We start from the raw sequence: 15,564 nt of genomic DNA on the forward strand, positions 1-15,564 counted from the left end.
GTCATTCAAGTGAAACACTTCTGTTGTATTCGCCAAGCAGAGTTTTGCTTGTACACTGCCTGCACTGAATCTGTAATGATACTTAGAAACCTGGTTAAGGCTTCCTTTGTGAAGATGTCTCCATTTGGCTACAATGGTTTGAATCCCCGAGCCGATTAGGTGATAAATCTGCCCATGTGTCCCTGAGAAAGGCCCTTAAAAGGATCCGCCCTTTTTTTTCAATTTTTGCTTAAAATTACATACCCAAATTTAACTGCATGTAGCTCAGGCCCTGAAGCATATTATTGGTATCATTTGAAAGGAAACACTTTGACGTTTGTGGAAATGTGAAAGGAATGTAGGAGAATATAACACAATAGATCTGGTAAAAGATAATACAAAGAAAAAAAACAACCGTTCTCTTGTATTTTTTTGTACCATCATCTTTGAAATGCAAAAGAAAGGCCATAATGTATTATTCCATCCCAGGTGCAATTTGCATTTTGGCCACTAGATGGCAGCAGTGTATGTGCAAAGTTTATACTGATCCATTTGTATCAAATGTGCCTAATTTGTTTATTAATACCTTTTCATGTTCAAAACTGTGCACTCTTCTCAAACAATAGCATGGTATTATTTCACTGTAATAGCTACAGTACATTGGACACTGTAATTTTATTTAAGGTTATTGAACCAGTGTATTATTTAATGTTATTGAATCAAATCAAATCAATCAAATCAAATGTATTTATATAGCCCTTCTTACATCAGCTGATATCTCAAAGTGCTGTACAGAAACCCAGCCTAGAACCACAAACATCAAGCAATGCAGGTGTAGAAGCATTGAACAGTGTATTATTTAATGTTAGTGAACAGTGTATTATTTAATGTTAGTGAACAGTGTATTATTTAATGTTATGGAACCAGTGTATTATTTAATGTTAGTGAACCAGTGTATTATTTAATGTTATGGAACCAGTGTATTATTTAATGTTATGGAACCAGTGTATTATTTAATGTTAGTGAACCAGTGTATTATTTAATGTTATGGAACCAGTGTATTATTTAATGTTATGGAACCAGTGTATTATTTAATGTTATGGAACCAGTGTATTATTTAATGTTATGGAACCAGTGTATTATTTAATGTTATGGAACCAGTGTATTATTTAATGTTATTGAACCAGTGTATTATTTAATGTTATGGAACCAGTGTATTATTTAATGTCATTGAACCAGTGTATTATTTAATGTTATGGAACCAGTGTATTATTTAATGTTATGGAACCAGTGTATTATTTAATGTTATTGAACCAGTGTAATATTTAATGTTATTGAACCAGTGTATTATTTAATGTTATGGAACCAGTGTATTATTAAATGTTATGGAACCAGTGTATTATTTAATGCTAGTGAACAGTGTATTATTTAATGTTAGTGAACCAGTGTATTATTTAATGTTATTGAACCAGTGTATTATTTAATGTTATGGAACCAGTGTATTATTTAATGTTATGGAACCAGTGTATTATTTAATGTTATTGAACCAGTGTATTATTTAATGTTATGGAACCAGTGTATTATTTAATGTTATGGAACCAGTGTATTATTTAATGTTATTGAACCAGTGTATTATTTAATGTTATGGAACCAGTGTATTATTTAATGTTATTGAACCAGTGTATTATTTAATGTTATGGAACCAGTGTATTATTTAATGTTATTGAACCAGTGTATTATTTAATGTTATGGAACCAGTGTATTATTTAATGTTATGGAACCAGTGTATTATTTAATGTTATGGAACCAGTGTATTATTTAATGTTATGGAACCAGTGTATTATTTAATGTTAGTGAACAGTGTATTATTTAATGTTATTGAACCAGTGTATTATTTAATGTTATGGAACCAGTGTATTATTTAATGTTAGTGAACCAGTGTATTATTTAATGTTATGGAACCAGTGTATTATTTAATGTTAGTGAACAGTGTATTATTTAATGTTATTGAACCAGTGTATTATTTAATGTTATGGAACCAGTGTATTATTTAATGTTATGGAACCAGTGTATTATTTAATGTTATTGAACCAGTGTATTATTTAATGTTATGGAACCAGTGTATTATTTAATGTTAGTGAACAGTGTATTATTTAATGTTATTGAACCAGTGTATTATTTAATGTTATGGAACCAGTGTATTATTTAATGTTATTGTACCAGTGTATTATTTAATGTTAGTGAACCAGTGTATTATTTAATGTTATTGTACCAGTGTATTATTTAATGTTATTGTACCAGTGTATTATTTAATGTTATTGAACCAGTGTATTATTTAATGTTATGGAACCAGTGTATTATTTAATGTTATTGAACCAGTGTATTATTTAATGTTATGGAACCAGTGTATTATTTAATGTTATGGAACCAGTGTATTATTTAATGTTATGGAACCAGTGTATTATTTAATGTTATGGAACCAGTGTATTATTTAATGTTAGTGAACAGTGTATTATTTAATGTTATTGAACCAGTGTATTATTTAATGTTATGGAACCAGTGTATTATTTAATGTTAGTGAACCAGTGTATTATTTAATGTTATGGAACCAGTGTATTATTTAATGTTATTGAACCAGTGTATTATTTAATGTTATGGAACCAGTGTATTATTTAATGTTATTGTACCAGTGTATTATTTAATGTTATGGAACCAGTGTATTATTTAATGTTAGTGAACCTGTGTATTATTTAATGTTATTGAACCAGTGTATTATTTAATGTTAGTGAACCAGTGTATTATTTAATGTTAGTGAACCAGTGTATTATTTAATGTTATGGAACCAGTGTATTATTTAATGTTATGGAACCAGTGTATTATTTAATGTTATGGAACCAGTGTATTATTTAATGTTATTGAACCAGTGTATTATTTAATGTTAGTGAACAGTGTATTATTTAATGTTAGTGAACAGTGTATTATTTAATGTTATGGAACCAGTGTATTATTTAATGCTAGTGAACAGTGTATTATTTAATGTTAGTGAACAGTGTATTATTTAATGTTATTGAACCAGTGTATTATTTAATGTTATGGAACCAGTGTATTATTTAATGTTATTGAACCGGTGTAATTTGTCGAGGAATTGATTGAACTGCTTGTACCACAATGGACAGGTAAAAACCAAGGTTACACATCAACTCTGAACAAGATGGGAGAAATAGGTGCATTTACATTAAGTAATATTTCATACTCAACTGGACTTTGGCCTTTACAGGGACTTGAGTCATTGACTTTTAATCACTTGAAGTAATTTGTTGACGTTGATCCAAGGATTAATTGAACCCTGTAATACAGAGTGTTGATTCATTGGTGGCACCTTCATTGGGGAGAACAGGCTCGTTCTAATGACTGGAGCGGAATAGGTGGAACGGTAACAAATAAATCAAGCAGGTGTTTGATGCCATTCCATTTGCTCCGTTCCGGACATTATGATGAGCCGTCCCCTCTCAGCAGCCTCCTGTTGTATACAATGGGAGCAGTTCAATATGTTCCATGTACAATGTATTCTAAACATTCTGACCAGTTTACCATCAGAGCTTTAGACTTATTGTCCTTGAACTAAGACACACAGTATCTGTACCTTTCAATGTGAACTTCAAACCGCTTCAATTGCTGATAAAATTGCACAAGCATTTCGCTAAACTCGCAATAACATCTGTTGAACCATGTGACCAATAAAAGTTGATTTGATAAGAGTCTTATCCGACAGCAGCTACAATATGAATGTATTGACCCTGCTCTCAGAGTCACTATGTCTAACTGTAACAGTCTTGTGGTACAGCAGTAATAACAAGCACAACATATTTCAATAATAGATAATAGATAAAAGACAATAGATAATAGCTAAAAGACAATATATAATAGATAATAGCTACAATATGCAGTATGATTGTGTGTCACCTACAGTCACCATGTTTAAACTGTAACAGTTTAGTCTTCAGTACTATAGTAATACCAGTTGCTGTGTGTGTTGGTAGAGTTGTAGCAACCACTCAGATGCAGCCTGTGGACGCCAGAAAAGCCTTCCCCTGCTTTGATGAACCTGCCATGAAGGCCGTGTTCCACATGACCCTCCTCCACGCACATGGAACAGTGGCTCTGGCCAATGGAATGAATCTAGGTAAGCATGGAACCCTGGCTCTGTCCAATGGAATGAATCTAGGTAAGCATGGAACCCTGGATCTGTCCAATGGCATGAATCTAGGTAAGCATGGAACTCTGACCAAGGGCATGAATCTAGGTAAGCATGGAACCCTTATCTCTGTCCAATGGCATGAATCTAGGTAAGCATGGAACCCTGGCTCTGGCCAATGGCATGAATCTAGGTAAGCATGGAACCCTGATCTCTGTCCAATGGCATGAATCTAGGTAAGCATGGAACCCTGATCTCTATCCAATGGCATGAATCTAGGTAAGCATGGAACCCTGATCTCTGTCCAATGGCATGAATCTAGGTAAGCATGGAACCCTGGCTCTGTCCAATGGCATGAATCTAGGTAAGGTTGAACCCTGGCTCTGGCCAATGGCATGCATCTAGGTAAACATGGTACCCTGATCTCTGGCCAATGGCATGAATCTAGGTAAGCATGGAACCCTGATCTCTGTCCAATGGCATGAATCTAGGTAAGCATGGAACCCTGGCTCTGGCCAATGGTATGCATCTTGGTAAGCATGGAATCCTGGCTCTGGCCAATGGCATGCATCTAGGTAAACATAGTACCCTGATCTCTGGCCAATGGCATGAATCTATGTATGTGTGTTGACAGCTGTCCAAAGGGGATGGGATCTGTGATCTGTTTCCTAAAGTATAGTTAGAGAGTTTAATGCTACAATCTGCTTAAATTTACCTCTCGCGCAGACTGAGAGAACAAGTTCTGCCAAACTCTCAAGAACTGACTGAAGAAAAATCAAGCATTGAATTCTTTTGGGCAGAACATTTTCAGAATAAGCTGCTTCACTCTGATATGAGATAAATCATACAAATATCCTTTGTAGGCGTATCCATTGCTGTACCTGATTGATTATATACCAACTTCTGTAACCTTATATTAGTCTATGGTAGAACCTCAGAGTGTTGATGTTGTCACGGTAGGGATCTGACCTCCTGTTGCTGGGAAAACCAACATGTTGTCACGGTAGGGATCTGAACTCCTGTTGCTGGGGAAACCAACGTGTTGTCACGGTAGGGATCTGAACTCCTGTTGCTGGGGAAACCAATGTGTTGTCACAGTAGGGATCTGAACTCCTGTTGCTGGGGAAACCAATGTGTTGTCACGGTGTTACGGGATTCTTCCTGTTGAAGGAGAGGCGGACCAAAACGCAGCGTGGTTATTTTGATACATCTTTAATAAAGATGAAAATAGAACAATATACAAAACATGAAACGTGAAAACCCGAAAACAGCCCTATCTGGTGCAACAAACACAAAGACAGTAACAATCACCCACAAAACCCAACACAAAACAGGCTACCTAAATATGGCTCCCAATCAGAGACAATGACTAACACCTGCCTCTGATTGAGAACCATATCAGGCCCAAACACAGAAACAGACAAACAAGACATCCAACATAGAATGCCCACTCAGATCACACCCTGACCAAACAAAACATAGAACATACAAAGCAAACTATGGTCAGGGTGTGACACATGGTAGGGATCTGAACTCCTGTTGCTGGGGAAACCAACATGTTGTCACGGTAGGGATCTGAACTCCTGTTGCTGGGGTAACCAACGTGTTGTCACGGTAGGGATCTGAACTCCTGTTGCTGGGGAAACCAACGTGTTGTCTCTGCCACGCTCACCAACCTGTATCTCTCTCTCCACCTGTAGCCTCAGTCAATGTCACTGTCAATGGCCAGGATGTTACTCGGACCAGCTTCCAACCCACACCCCTCATGTCAACCTACCTACTCGCCTTTGTCGTCAGTGAGTTCGGTTTCATCCAGTCACCAGAAGGGGAAAAAGTTTTGGTACATATTGTTTTTAAATTAATCTGCTCTTGTTCTTATTTGTCTGCGTTAGCTGCTCTGGGATGAAGTTTGCCCTAGGTACAGATCTAGGATCAGTTTCCCCTCCCCCAAACCTTACTTCAGTTATCCCAGAACTAAAATGTTGCATCATTTGGTCAGGTGTCTATGTAGTCTGTTCACGAGAGATTACCCAAATCCTAACCTTAAAGGGATACTGCTCTTGGAAAGTAGATAAAGGGCCTCATTGCCAAACTGATCCCAGATCAGTGTCTCTAGGGGCAACTTCAGTATACTCTGGCTTCAGGATGAGGGAGACATTATTGGTTTGTTTCTCTGTGATGCCCTCTGTCGGTCTCTACAGATAAGTACAGATAGTAAAGACCAGGGGCCTCATTTATAAAACGGACCGGATCAATTCTGATCTTAGGTATGACTGACTCAGAAAACCACGTATAAGTAGCTATTCATAAAACCTTACTTTGAGGTTGAAATGGTCATATCTCTACTCAGAGTCGAGACTTGACGTTGAAATGGTCAGTGATTGTCCTGCTGGTTGTGCATGGCTATTCTTTCCCCTACAGTTTAAGATCAGATCATTTCTTTCCCCTTTCAGACCATTTCTTTCCTCTACAGTTTAAGGTCAGACCATTTATTTCCCCTACAGTTTAAGGTCAGACCATTTCTTTCCCCTACAGTTTAAGGTCAGACCATTTCTTTCCCCTACAGTTTAAGGTCAGACCATTTCTTTCCCCTACAGTTTAAGGTCAGACCAATTCTTTCCCCTACAGTTTAAGGTCAGACCATTTCTTTCCCCTGCAGTTTAAGGTCAGACCATTTCTTTCCCCTACAGTTTAAGGTCAGACCATTTCTTTCCCCTACAGTTTAAGATCAGACCATTTCTTTCCCCTACAGTTTAAGGTCAGACCATTTCTTTCCCCTACAGTTTAAGGTCAGACCATTTCTTTCCCCTACAGTTTAAGATCAGACCATTTCTTTCCCCTACAGTTTAAGGTCAGACCATTTCTTTCCCCTACAGTTTAAGGTCAGACCATTTCTTTCCCCTACAGTTTAAGTCAGACCATTTCTTTCCCCTACAGTTTAAGGTCAGACCATTTCTTTCCCCTACAGTTTAAGGTCAGACCATTTCTTTCCTCTACAGTTTAAGTCAGACCATTTCTTTCCCCTACAGTTTAAGGTCAGACCATTTCTTTCCCCTACAGTTTAAGGTCAGACCATTTCTTTCCTCTACAGTTTAAGTCAGACCATTTCTTTCCCCTACAGTTTAAGGTCAGACCATTTCTTTCCCCTACAGTTTAAGGTCAGACCATTTCTTTCCTCTACAGTTTAAGTCAGACCATTTCTTTCCCCTACAGTTTAAGGTCAGACCATTTCTTTCCCCTACAGTTTAAGGTCAGACCATTTCTTTCCTCTACAGTTTAAGTCAGACCATTTCTTTCCCCTACAGTTTAAGATCAGACCATTTATTTCCCCTACAGTTTAAGATCAGACCATTTCTTTCCTCTACAGTTTAAGTCAGACCATTTCTTTCCTCTACAGTTTAAGTCAGACCATTTCTTTCCTCTACAGTTTAAGTCAGACCATTTCTTTCCTCTACAGTTTAAGATCAGACCATTTATTTCCCCTACAGTTTAAGATCAGACCATTTCTTTCCCCTACAGTTTAAGATCAGACCATTTCTTTCCCCTACAGTTTAAGGTCAGACCATTTCTTTCCCCTACAGTTTAAGGTCAGACCATTTCTTTCCCCTACAGTTTAAGATCAGACCATTTCTTTCCCCTACAGTTTAAGGTCAGACCATTTATTTCCCCTACAGTTTAAGATCAGACCATTTCTTTCCCCTACAGTTTAAGTCAGACCATTTCTTTCCCCTACAGTTTAAGGTCAGACCATTTCTTTCCCCTACAGTTTAAGATCAGACCATTTCTTTCCCCTACAGTTTAAGGTCAGACCATTTCTTTCCCCTACAGTTTAAGGTCAGACCATTTCTTTCCCCTACAGTTTAAGATCAGACCATTTCTTTCCCCTACAGTTTAAGATCAGACCATTTCTTTCCCCTACAGTTTAAGGTTAGACCATTTCTTTCCCCTACAGTTTAAAGTCAGACCATTTCTTTCCTCTACAGTTTAAGGTCAGACCATTTCTTTCCTCTACAGTTTAAGATCAGACCATTTCTTATTCCCATCAGACACAGTTCTGTCTTGCTGCTCCACCTCGTTCACTGCAGCAGCAACACTCCCAAGATACCTGTTTGGCTTTGTTTGTCAACCCACTATTTAGTCCACCGAATAATACGTGTTGCCTGCCTTCAATCTCCTCTACCATCGCCGTGATCTCGTCTTCCACAAAGTTAGCTCTTCTCTTTTGGTCCATGGCTATTCCTGTCTAAACCCTCATATGTTCTAGCATTCTATAAGGGGAAATCGGCGAGGTGCCGTCAATTTGAAGTTAATTAGAGATTTATAGATCACAGGACCGTAAGTTACAAATGGGCTTCTTAGAACCTGCGTCATCAATTGTTTTTATGCTCAATATCTTTTATGAATCCAAAATGAGCACACTGTCGGAAATCATTTTACGACTAAGTTCAAGTATAAATCTAACAACATGTTTTATAAATGAGGCCCCAGGGTACAGGATGTTTTATAAATGAGGCCCCAGGGTACAGGATGTTTTATAAACGAGACCCCAGGGTACAGGATGTTTTATAAATGAGGCCCCAGGGTACACAGGATGTTTTATAAATGAGGCCCCAGGGTACACAGGATGTTTTATAAATGAGGCCCCAGGGTACAGGATGTTTTATAAACGAGACCCCAGGGTACAGGATGTTTTATAAATGAGGCCCCAGGGTACACAGGATGTTTTATAAATGAGGCCCCAGGGTACAGGATGTTTTATAAATGAGGCCCCAGGGTACAGGATGTTTATAAATGAGGCCCCAGGGTACAGGATGTTTTATAAATGAGGCCCCAGGGTACAGGATGTTTTATAAATGAGACCCCAGGGTACAGGATGTTTATAAATGAGGCCCCAGGGTACAGGATGTTTTATAAATGAGACCCCAGGGTACAGGATGTTTTATAAATGAGGCCCCAGGGTACAGGATGTTTTATAAATGAGGCCCCAGGGTACAGGATGTTTTATAAATGAGGGCCCAGGGTACAGGATGTTTTATAAATGAGGGCCCAGGGTACAGGATGTTTTATAAATGAGGGCCCAGGGTACAGGATGTTTTATAAATGAGGCCCCAGGGTACAGGATGTTTATAAATGAGGGCCCAGGGTACAGGATGTTTTATAAATGAGGCCCCAGGGTACAGGATGTTTTATAAATGAGGCCCCAGGGTACAGGATGTTTTATAAATGAGGGCCCAGGGTACAGGATGTTTTATAAATGAGGGCCCAGGGTACAGGATCTCATGACAGAAAACATGTCTTTATTTTCCAGATCAGGATTTGGGCTCGTAAACAGGCCATTGCTGAGGGCCAGGGAGATTACGCCCTCGAAAAAACTGGACCAATCCTGGAGTTCTTTGAAAACTACTACAGCTCAAGCTATCCTCTGACCAAATCAGGTAATACTTAAAGAGGAATACTCTTCCTCTCGGAATCCCTGTCTGTTGTTGAAGAGAGATTCCGAATGGGTCCCAAATGGCACCATATTCCCTTTGTAGTGACCCTACCTTTGACCAGGGCCCATAGGCCTCTAGGCTAAAGTAGTGCACTATGTAGGGAATAGGACACCATTTGAGACTTACACCATTGTTAAGTGCTGTAATGGATATTTCAGCTCCTTTACTCTGTAGACCAGATAGCTCTGCCTGACTTCAGTGCTGGAGCCATGGAGAACTGGGGTCTGATCACCTACAGAGAGACAGCCCTGCTCTACAACCCTGCCAGCTCGTCCAATGGAGACAAAGAGTGGATCGCTACGGTCATCTCTCATGAACTGGCTCACATGGTCTGTATTACTGTCACGTTCTGACCTTGATTTCCGTTGTTTTGTATTTATTTAGTATGGTCAGGGAGTTGGGTGGGCAGTCTATGTTTGTTTTTCTATGTTTTGGGGCATTTCTGTTTTCGACCTAGTATTGTTCTCAATCAGAGGCAGGTGTCATTAGTTGTCTCTGATTGAGAATCATACTTAGGTAGCCTGGGTTTCACTGTGTGTTTGTGGGTGATTGTTCCTGTCACTGTGTTGTCACAGGATAGGACTGTTTTGCGTTGTCACATTTCTTGTTTTTGTTAGTTTGTTCATGTGAAGTTATTTATTAAAACATGAATCAAAACAACCACGCTGCGCTTTGGTCCGCCTCGCGTACAGACGAACGTCGTTACAGAATCACCCACCACAACAGGACCAAGCGGCGTGGTAACGGGCAACGGCAAGAGGAGCAGCAGGAGAAGCAACAGAGGCAGCAGCAACAGGAGCAGCAGCAGCAGCAGTGGGAGAGGCTGCACTATTTGGAGAAATGGACATGGGAGGAAGATTTGGATGGTAAAGGACCCTGGGCTCAGCCAGGAGAATATCGCCGCCCCAAGGAAGAACGGGAGGCGGCGAATGCGGAGAGGCGCCGGTATGAGGAGGCAGCGCGGCGTCGTGGATAGAAGCCTGAGAGTCAGCCCCAAAAATGTATTGGGGGGGGGCTAACGGGGAGTATGGCTATGCCAGGTAGGAGACCTGCGCAAACTCCCTGTGGTTACCGGGGGGCTAGAGAGACCGGGCAGGCACCGTGTTATGCTGTGGAGTGCACGGTGTCCCCAGTGCGGGTGCACAGCCCGGTGCGGTACATTCCAGCTCCGCGTATCGGCCGGGCTAGAGTGGGCATCGAGCCAAGTGCCATGAAGCCGGCTCTACGCATCTGGTCTCCAGTGCGTCTCCTTGGGCCGGCTTACATAGTACCAGCCTTGCGCACGGTGTCCCCGGTTCGCCTGCATAGCCCAGTGCAGGCTATTCCACCTCGCCGCACTGGCAGGGCGACCGGGACCATTCAACCGGGTAAGGTTGGGCAGGCTCGGTGCTCAAGAGCTCCAGTGCGCCTGCACGGCCCGGTCTATCCGTCACCACCTCCACGCACCAGCCCTCCGGTGGCAGCTCCCCGTACCAGGCTGTCTCTCCGGCCCATCCTTACAGGGGCTTCCTCCTCTCCAGCGCTGCCGGAGTCTCCCGCCTGTTCGGCGCTACGAGAGCTACTCAGTCCGGCGCTTCCAGAGCCTTCCTCCTCTCCAGCGCCGCCAGTGCCGCCCGTCTGCCCAGCGCCGCCAGTGCCGCCCGTCTGCCCAGCGCCGCCAGTGCCGCCCGTCTGCCAGGAGCCGCCAGTGCCGCCCGTCTGCCCAGCGCCGCCAGTGCCGCCCGTCTGCCCAGCGCCGCCAGTGCCGCCCGTCTGCCAGGAGCCGCCAGTGCCACCCGTCTGCCCAGCGCCGCCAGTGCCGCCCGTCTGCCCAGCGCCGCCCGTCTGCCCAGCGCCGCCAGGGCCGCCCGTCTGCCCAGCGCCGCCCGTCTGCCCAGCGCCGCCAGCGCCACCCGTCTGCCCAGCGCCGCCAGCGCCGCCCGTCTGCCCAGCGCCGCCAGCGCCGCCCGTCTGCCAGGAGCCGCCAGTGCCGCCCGTCTGCCAGGAGCCGCCAGTGCCGCCCGTCTGCCAGGGGCCGCCAGTGCCGCCAGGGGCCGCCAGTCAGCCAGGGGCCGCCAGTGCCGCCAGTCAGCCAGGGGCCGCCAGTGCCGCCAGTCAGCCAGGGGCCGCCAGTGCCGCGAGTCAGCCAGGGGCCGCCAGTGCCGCCAGTCAGCCAGGTGCCGCCAGTCAATACTACAGTCAATACTATAATATACTGAGAGGCTGTATTACAGTCAATACTATAATATACTGAGAGGCTGCAGCTGGTTCCCCTGGTCTGTATTACAGTCAATACTATAATATACTGAGAGGCTACAGCTGGCTGCCTGGTCTGTATTACAGTCAATACTATAATATACTGAGAGGCTACAGCTGGATGCCTGGTCTGTATTACAGTCAATACTATAATATACTGAGAGGCTACAGCTGGCTGCCTGGTCTGTATTACAGTCAATACTATAATATACTGAGAGGCTGCAGCTGGCTCCCCTGGTCTGTATTACAGTCAATACTATAATATACTGAGAGGCTGTACTACAGTCAATACTATAATATACTGAGAGGCTGCAGCTGGCTGCCTGGTCTGTATTACAGTCAATACTATAATATACTGAGAGGCTGTATTACAGTCAATACTATAATATACTGAGAGGCTGCAGCTGGCTGCCTGGTCTGTATTACAGTCAATACTATAATATACTGAGAGGCTACAGCTGGCTGCCTGGTCTGTATTACAGTCAATACTATAATATTCTGAGAGGCTGTATTACAGTCAGTACTATAATATACTGAGAGGCTGTATTACAGTCAATACTATAATATACTGAGAGGCTACAGCTGGCTGCCTGGTCTGTATTACAGTCAATACTATAATATACTGAGAGGCTACAGCTGGCTGCCTGGTCTGTATTACAGTCAATACTATAATATACTGAGAGGCTACAGCTGGCTGCCTGGTCTGTATTACAGTCAATACTATAATATACTGAGAGGCTACAGCTGGCTCCCCTGGTCTGTATTACAGTCAATACTATAATATACTGAGAGGCTGCAGCTGGCTCCCCTGGTCTGTATTACAGTCAATACTATAATATACTGAGAGGCTGTATTACAGTCAATACTATAATATACTGAGAGGCTGTATTACAGTCAATACTATAATATACTGAGAGGCTGTATTACAGTCAATACTATAATATACTGAGAGGCTGTATTACAGTCAATACTATAATATACTGAGAGGCTGTATTACAGTCAGTACTATAATATACTGAGAGGCTGTATTACAGTCAATACTATAATATACTGAGAGGCTGTATTACAGTCAATACTATAATATACTGAGAGGCTGCAGCTGGCTGCCTGGTCTGTATTACAGTCAATACTATAATATACTGAGAGGCTACAGCTGGCTGCCTGGTCTGTATTACAGTCAATACTATAATATACTGAGAGGCTGTACTACAGTCAATACTATAATATACTGAGAGGCTGTACTACAGTCAATACTATAATATACTGAGAGGCTACAGCTGGCTGCCTGGTCTGTATTACAGTCAATACTATAATATACTGAGAGGCTGCAGCTGGCTCCCCTGGTCTGTATTACAGTCAATACTATAATATACTGAGAGGCTGTATTACAGTCAATACTATAATATACTGAGAGGCTGTACTACAGTCAAGACTATAATATACTGAGAGGCTGCAGCTGGCTCCCCTGGTCTGTATTACAGTCAATACTATAATATACTGAGATGCTGTATTACAGTCAATACTATAATATACTGAGAGGCTGTATTACAGTCAATACTATAATATACTGAGAGGCTGTATTACAGTCAATACTATAATATACTGAGAGGCTGTATTACAGTCAATACTATAATATACTGAGAGGCTGTATTACAGTCAATACTATAATATACTGAGAGGCTGTATTACAGTCAATACTATAATATACTGAGAGGCTGCAGCTGGTTCCCCTGGTCTGTATTACAGTCAATACTATAATATACTGAGAGGCTGCAGCTGGCTCCCCTGGTCTGTACTACAGTCAATACTATAATATGAGAGGCTGCAGCTGGTTCCCCTGGTCTGTATTACAGTCAATACTATAATATACTGAGAGGCTGCAGCTGGCTCCCCTGGTCTGTACTACAGTCAATACTATAATATACTGAGAGGCTGTACTACAGTCAATACTATAATATACTGAGAGGCTGTATTACAGTCAATACTATAAAATACTGAGAGGCTGTATTACAGTCAATACTATAATATACTGAGAGGCTGCAGCTGGCTCCCCTGGTCTGTATTACAGTCAATACTATAATATACTGAGAGGCTGCAGCTGGCTCCCCTGGTCTGTATTACAGTCAATACTATAATATACTGAGAGGCTGTATTACAGTCAATACTATAATATACTGAGAGGCTGTACTACAGTCAAGACTATAATATACTGAGAGGCTGCAGCTGGCTCCCCTGGTCTGTATTACAGTCAATACTATAATATACTGAGATGCTGTATTACAGTCAATACTATAATATACTAAGAGGCTGTATTACAGTCAATACTATAATATACTGAGAGGCTGTATTACAGTCAATACTATAATATACTGAGAGGCTGTATTACAGTCAATACTATAATATACTGAGAGGCTGTATTACAGTCAATACTATAATATACTGAGAGGCTGTATTACAGTCAATACTATAATATACTGAGAGGCTGTATTACAGTCAATACTATAATATACTGAGAGGCTGCAGCTGGTTCCCCTGGTCTGTATTACAGTCAATACTATAATATACTGAGAGGCTGCAGCTGGCTCCCCTGGTCTGTACTACAGTCAATACTATAATATGAGAGGCTGCAGCTGGTTCCCCTGGTCTGTATTACAGTCAATACTATAATATACTGAGAGGCTGCAGCTGGCTCCCCTGGTCTGTACTACAGTCAATACTATAATATACTGAGAGGCTGTACTACAGTCAATACTATAATATACTGAGAGGCTGTATTACAGTCAATACTATAAAATACTGAGAGGCTGTATTACAGTCAATACTATAATATACTGAGAGGCTGCAGCTGGCTGCCTGGTCTGTATTACAGTCAATACTATAATATACTGAGAGGCTACAGCTGGCTCCCCTGGTCTGTATTACAGTCAATACTATAATATACTGAGAGGCTGTATTACAGTCAATACTCTAATATACTGAGAGGCTGTATTACAGTCATGTTAGAGGAAATTATGGTTGAAATGACTAATTATGTATACATTCCAATCAGAACTGACTAGTCCAAATGCTATAATGTACTGTACATGTGAATTTTCTCTCTTGCTCCCATTCCCAATTGTATATAATGTAGTCAGGAGTTTAGTAACAATGAAGGTCTGTTCCTTAGTTCATTCAGTTGTACAATCTCCAGGTGGCAGGAACGGCCCATCTCCAGACTGTCTAGAATGTTGATTGATACTGACTGGCCTTGACTTCGTGCTGATAACGCGAAGGCTCGAGAGCTAGAGGGCCCTCTACTTGTGAAATAGATAGAATGTTTAGAAAACGCTGACGTCATTTTCACTTTATAACCTGTGGAAATATGTGTATGTGGTTAGTACTCTCTTGAAATAAACACTGTTACCTGGCTTTTAAGACTGGTCTCGATCTACTTCATGCATAATTAATGAACTTACAACTCATTAATGAAATAGAAAGAGTGCGAATTTGGTTTTGGCTACAAAACATACAGGAATTTAGAAATTCCACTAACAAGTCAATACTATAATATACTGAGAGGCTGCAGCTGGCTGCCTGGTCTGTACTACAGTCAATACTATAATATACTGTGTCCTGTCCCTCTCCTCTCTGCACCCTGTGTCCTTTCCCTCTATGCCACTGGCT

At 41.5% G+C, this 15,564-nt stretch overlaps 1 protein-coding gene across 1 annotated transcript in view; it reads left to right on the plus strand.

Moving 5' to 3' along the window:
• LOC110527036 (aminopeptidase N) overlaps positions 1-15,564 on the plus strand; it is a 54,344-nt gene that overhangs the window by 5,482 nt on the left and 33,298 nt on the right. Inside the window, exons 2-5 of the mRNA XM_036981726.1 lie at positions 4,020-4,162; positions 5,875-6,014; positions 9,483-9,609; positions 9,841-9,995. Coding sequence (XP_036837621.1) covers positions 4,020-4,162; positions 5,875-6,014; positions 9,483-9,609; positions 9,841-9,995 — 565 coding nt within the window. The remainder of the gene's footprint in view (positions 1-4,019; positions 4,163-5,874; positions 6,015-9,482; positions 9,610-9,840; positions 9,996-15,564) is intronic.

Source organism: Oncorhynchus mykiss, chromosome 6 (genome assembly GCF_013265735.2).
Source record: "Oncorhynchus mykiss isolate Arlee chromosome 6, USDA_OmykA_1.1, whole genome shotgun sequence".
Lineage (NCBI taxonomy): Eukaryota > Metazoa > Chordata > Actinopteri > Salmoniformes > Salmonidae > Oncorhynchus > Oncorhynchus mykiss.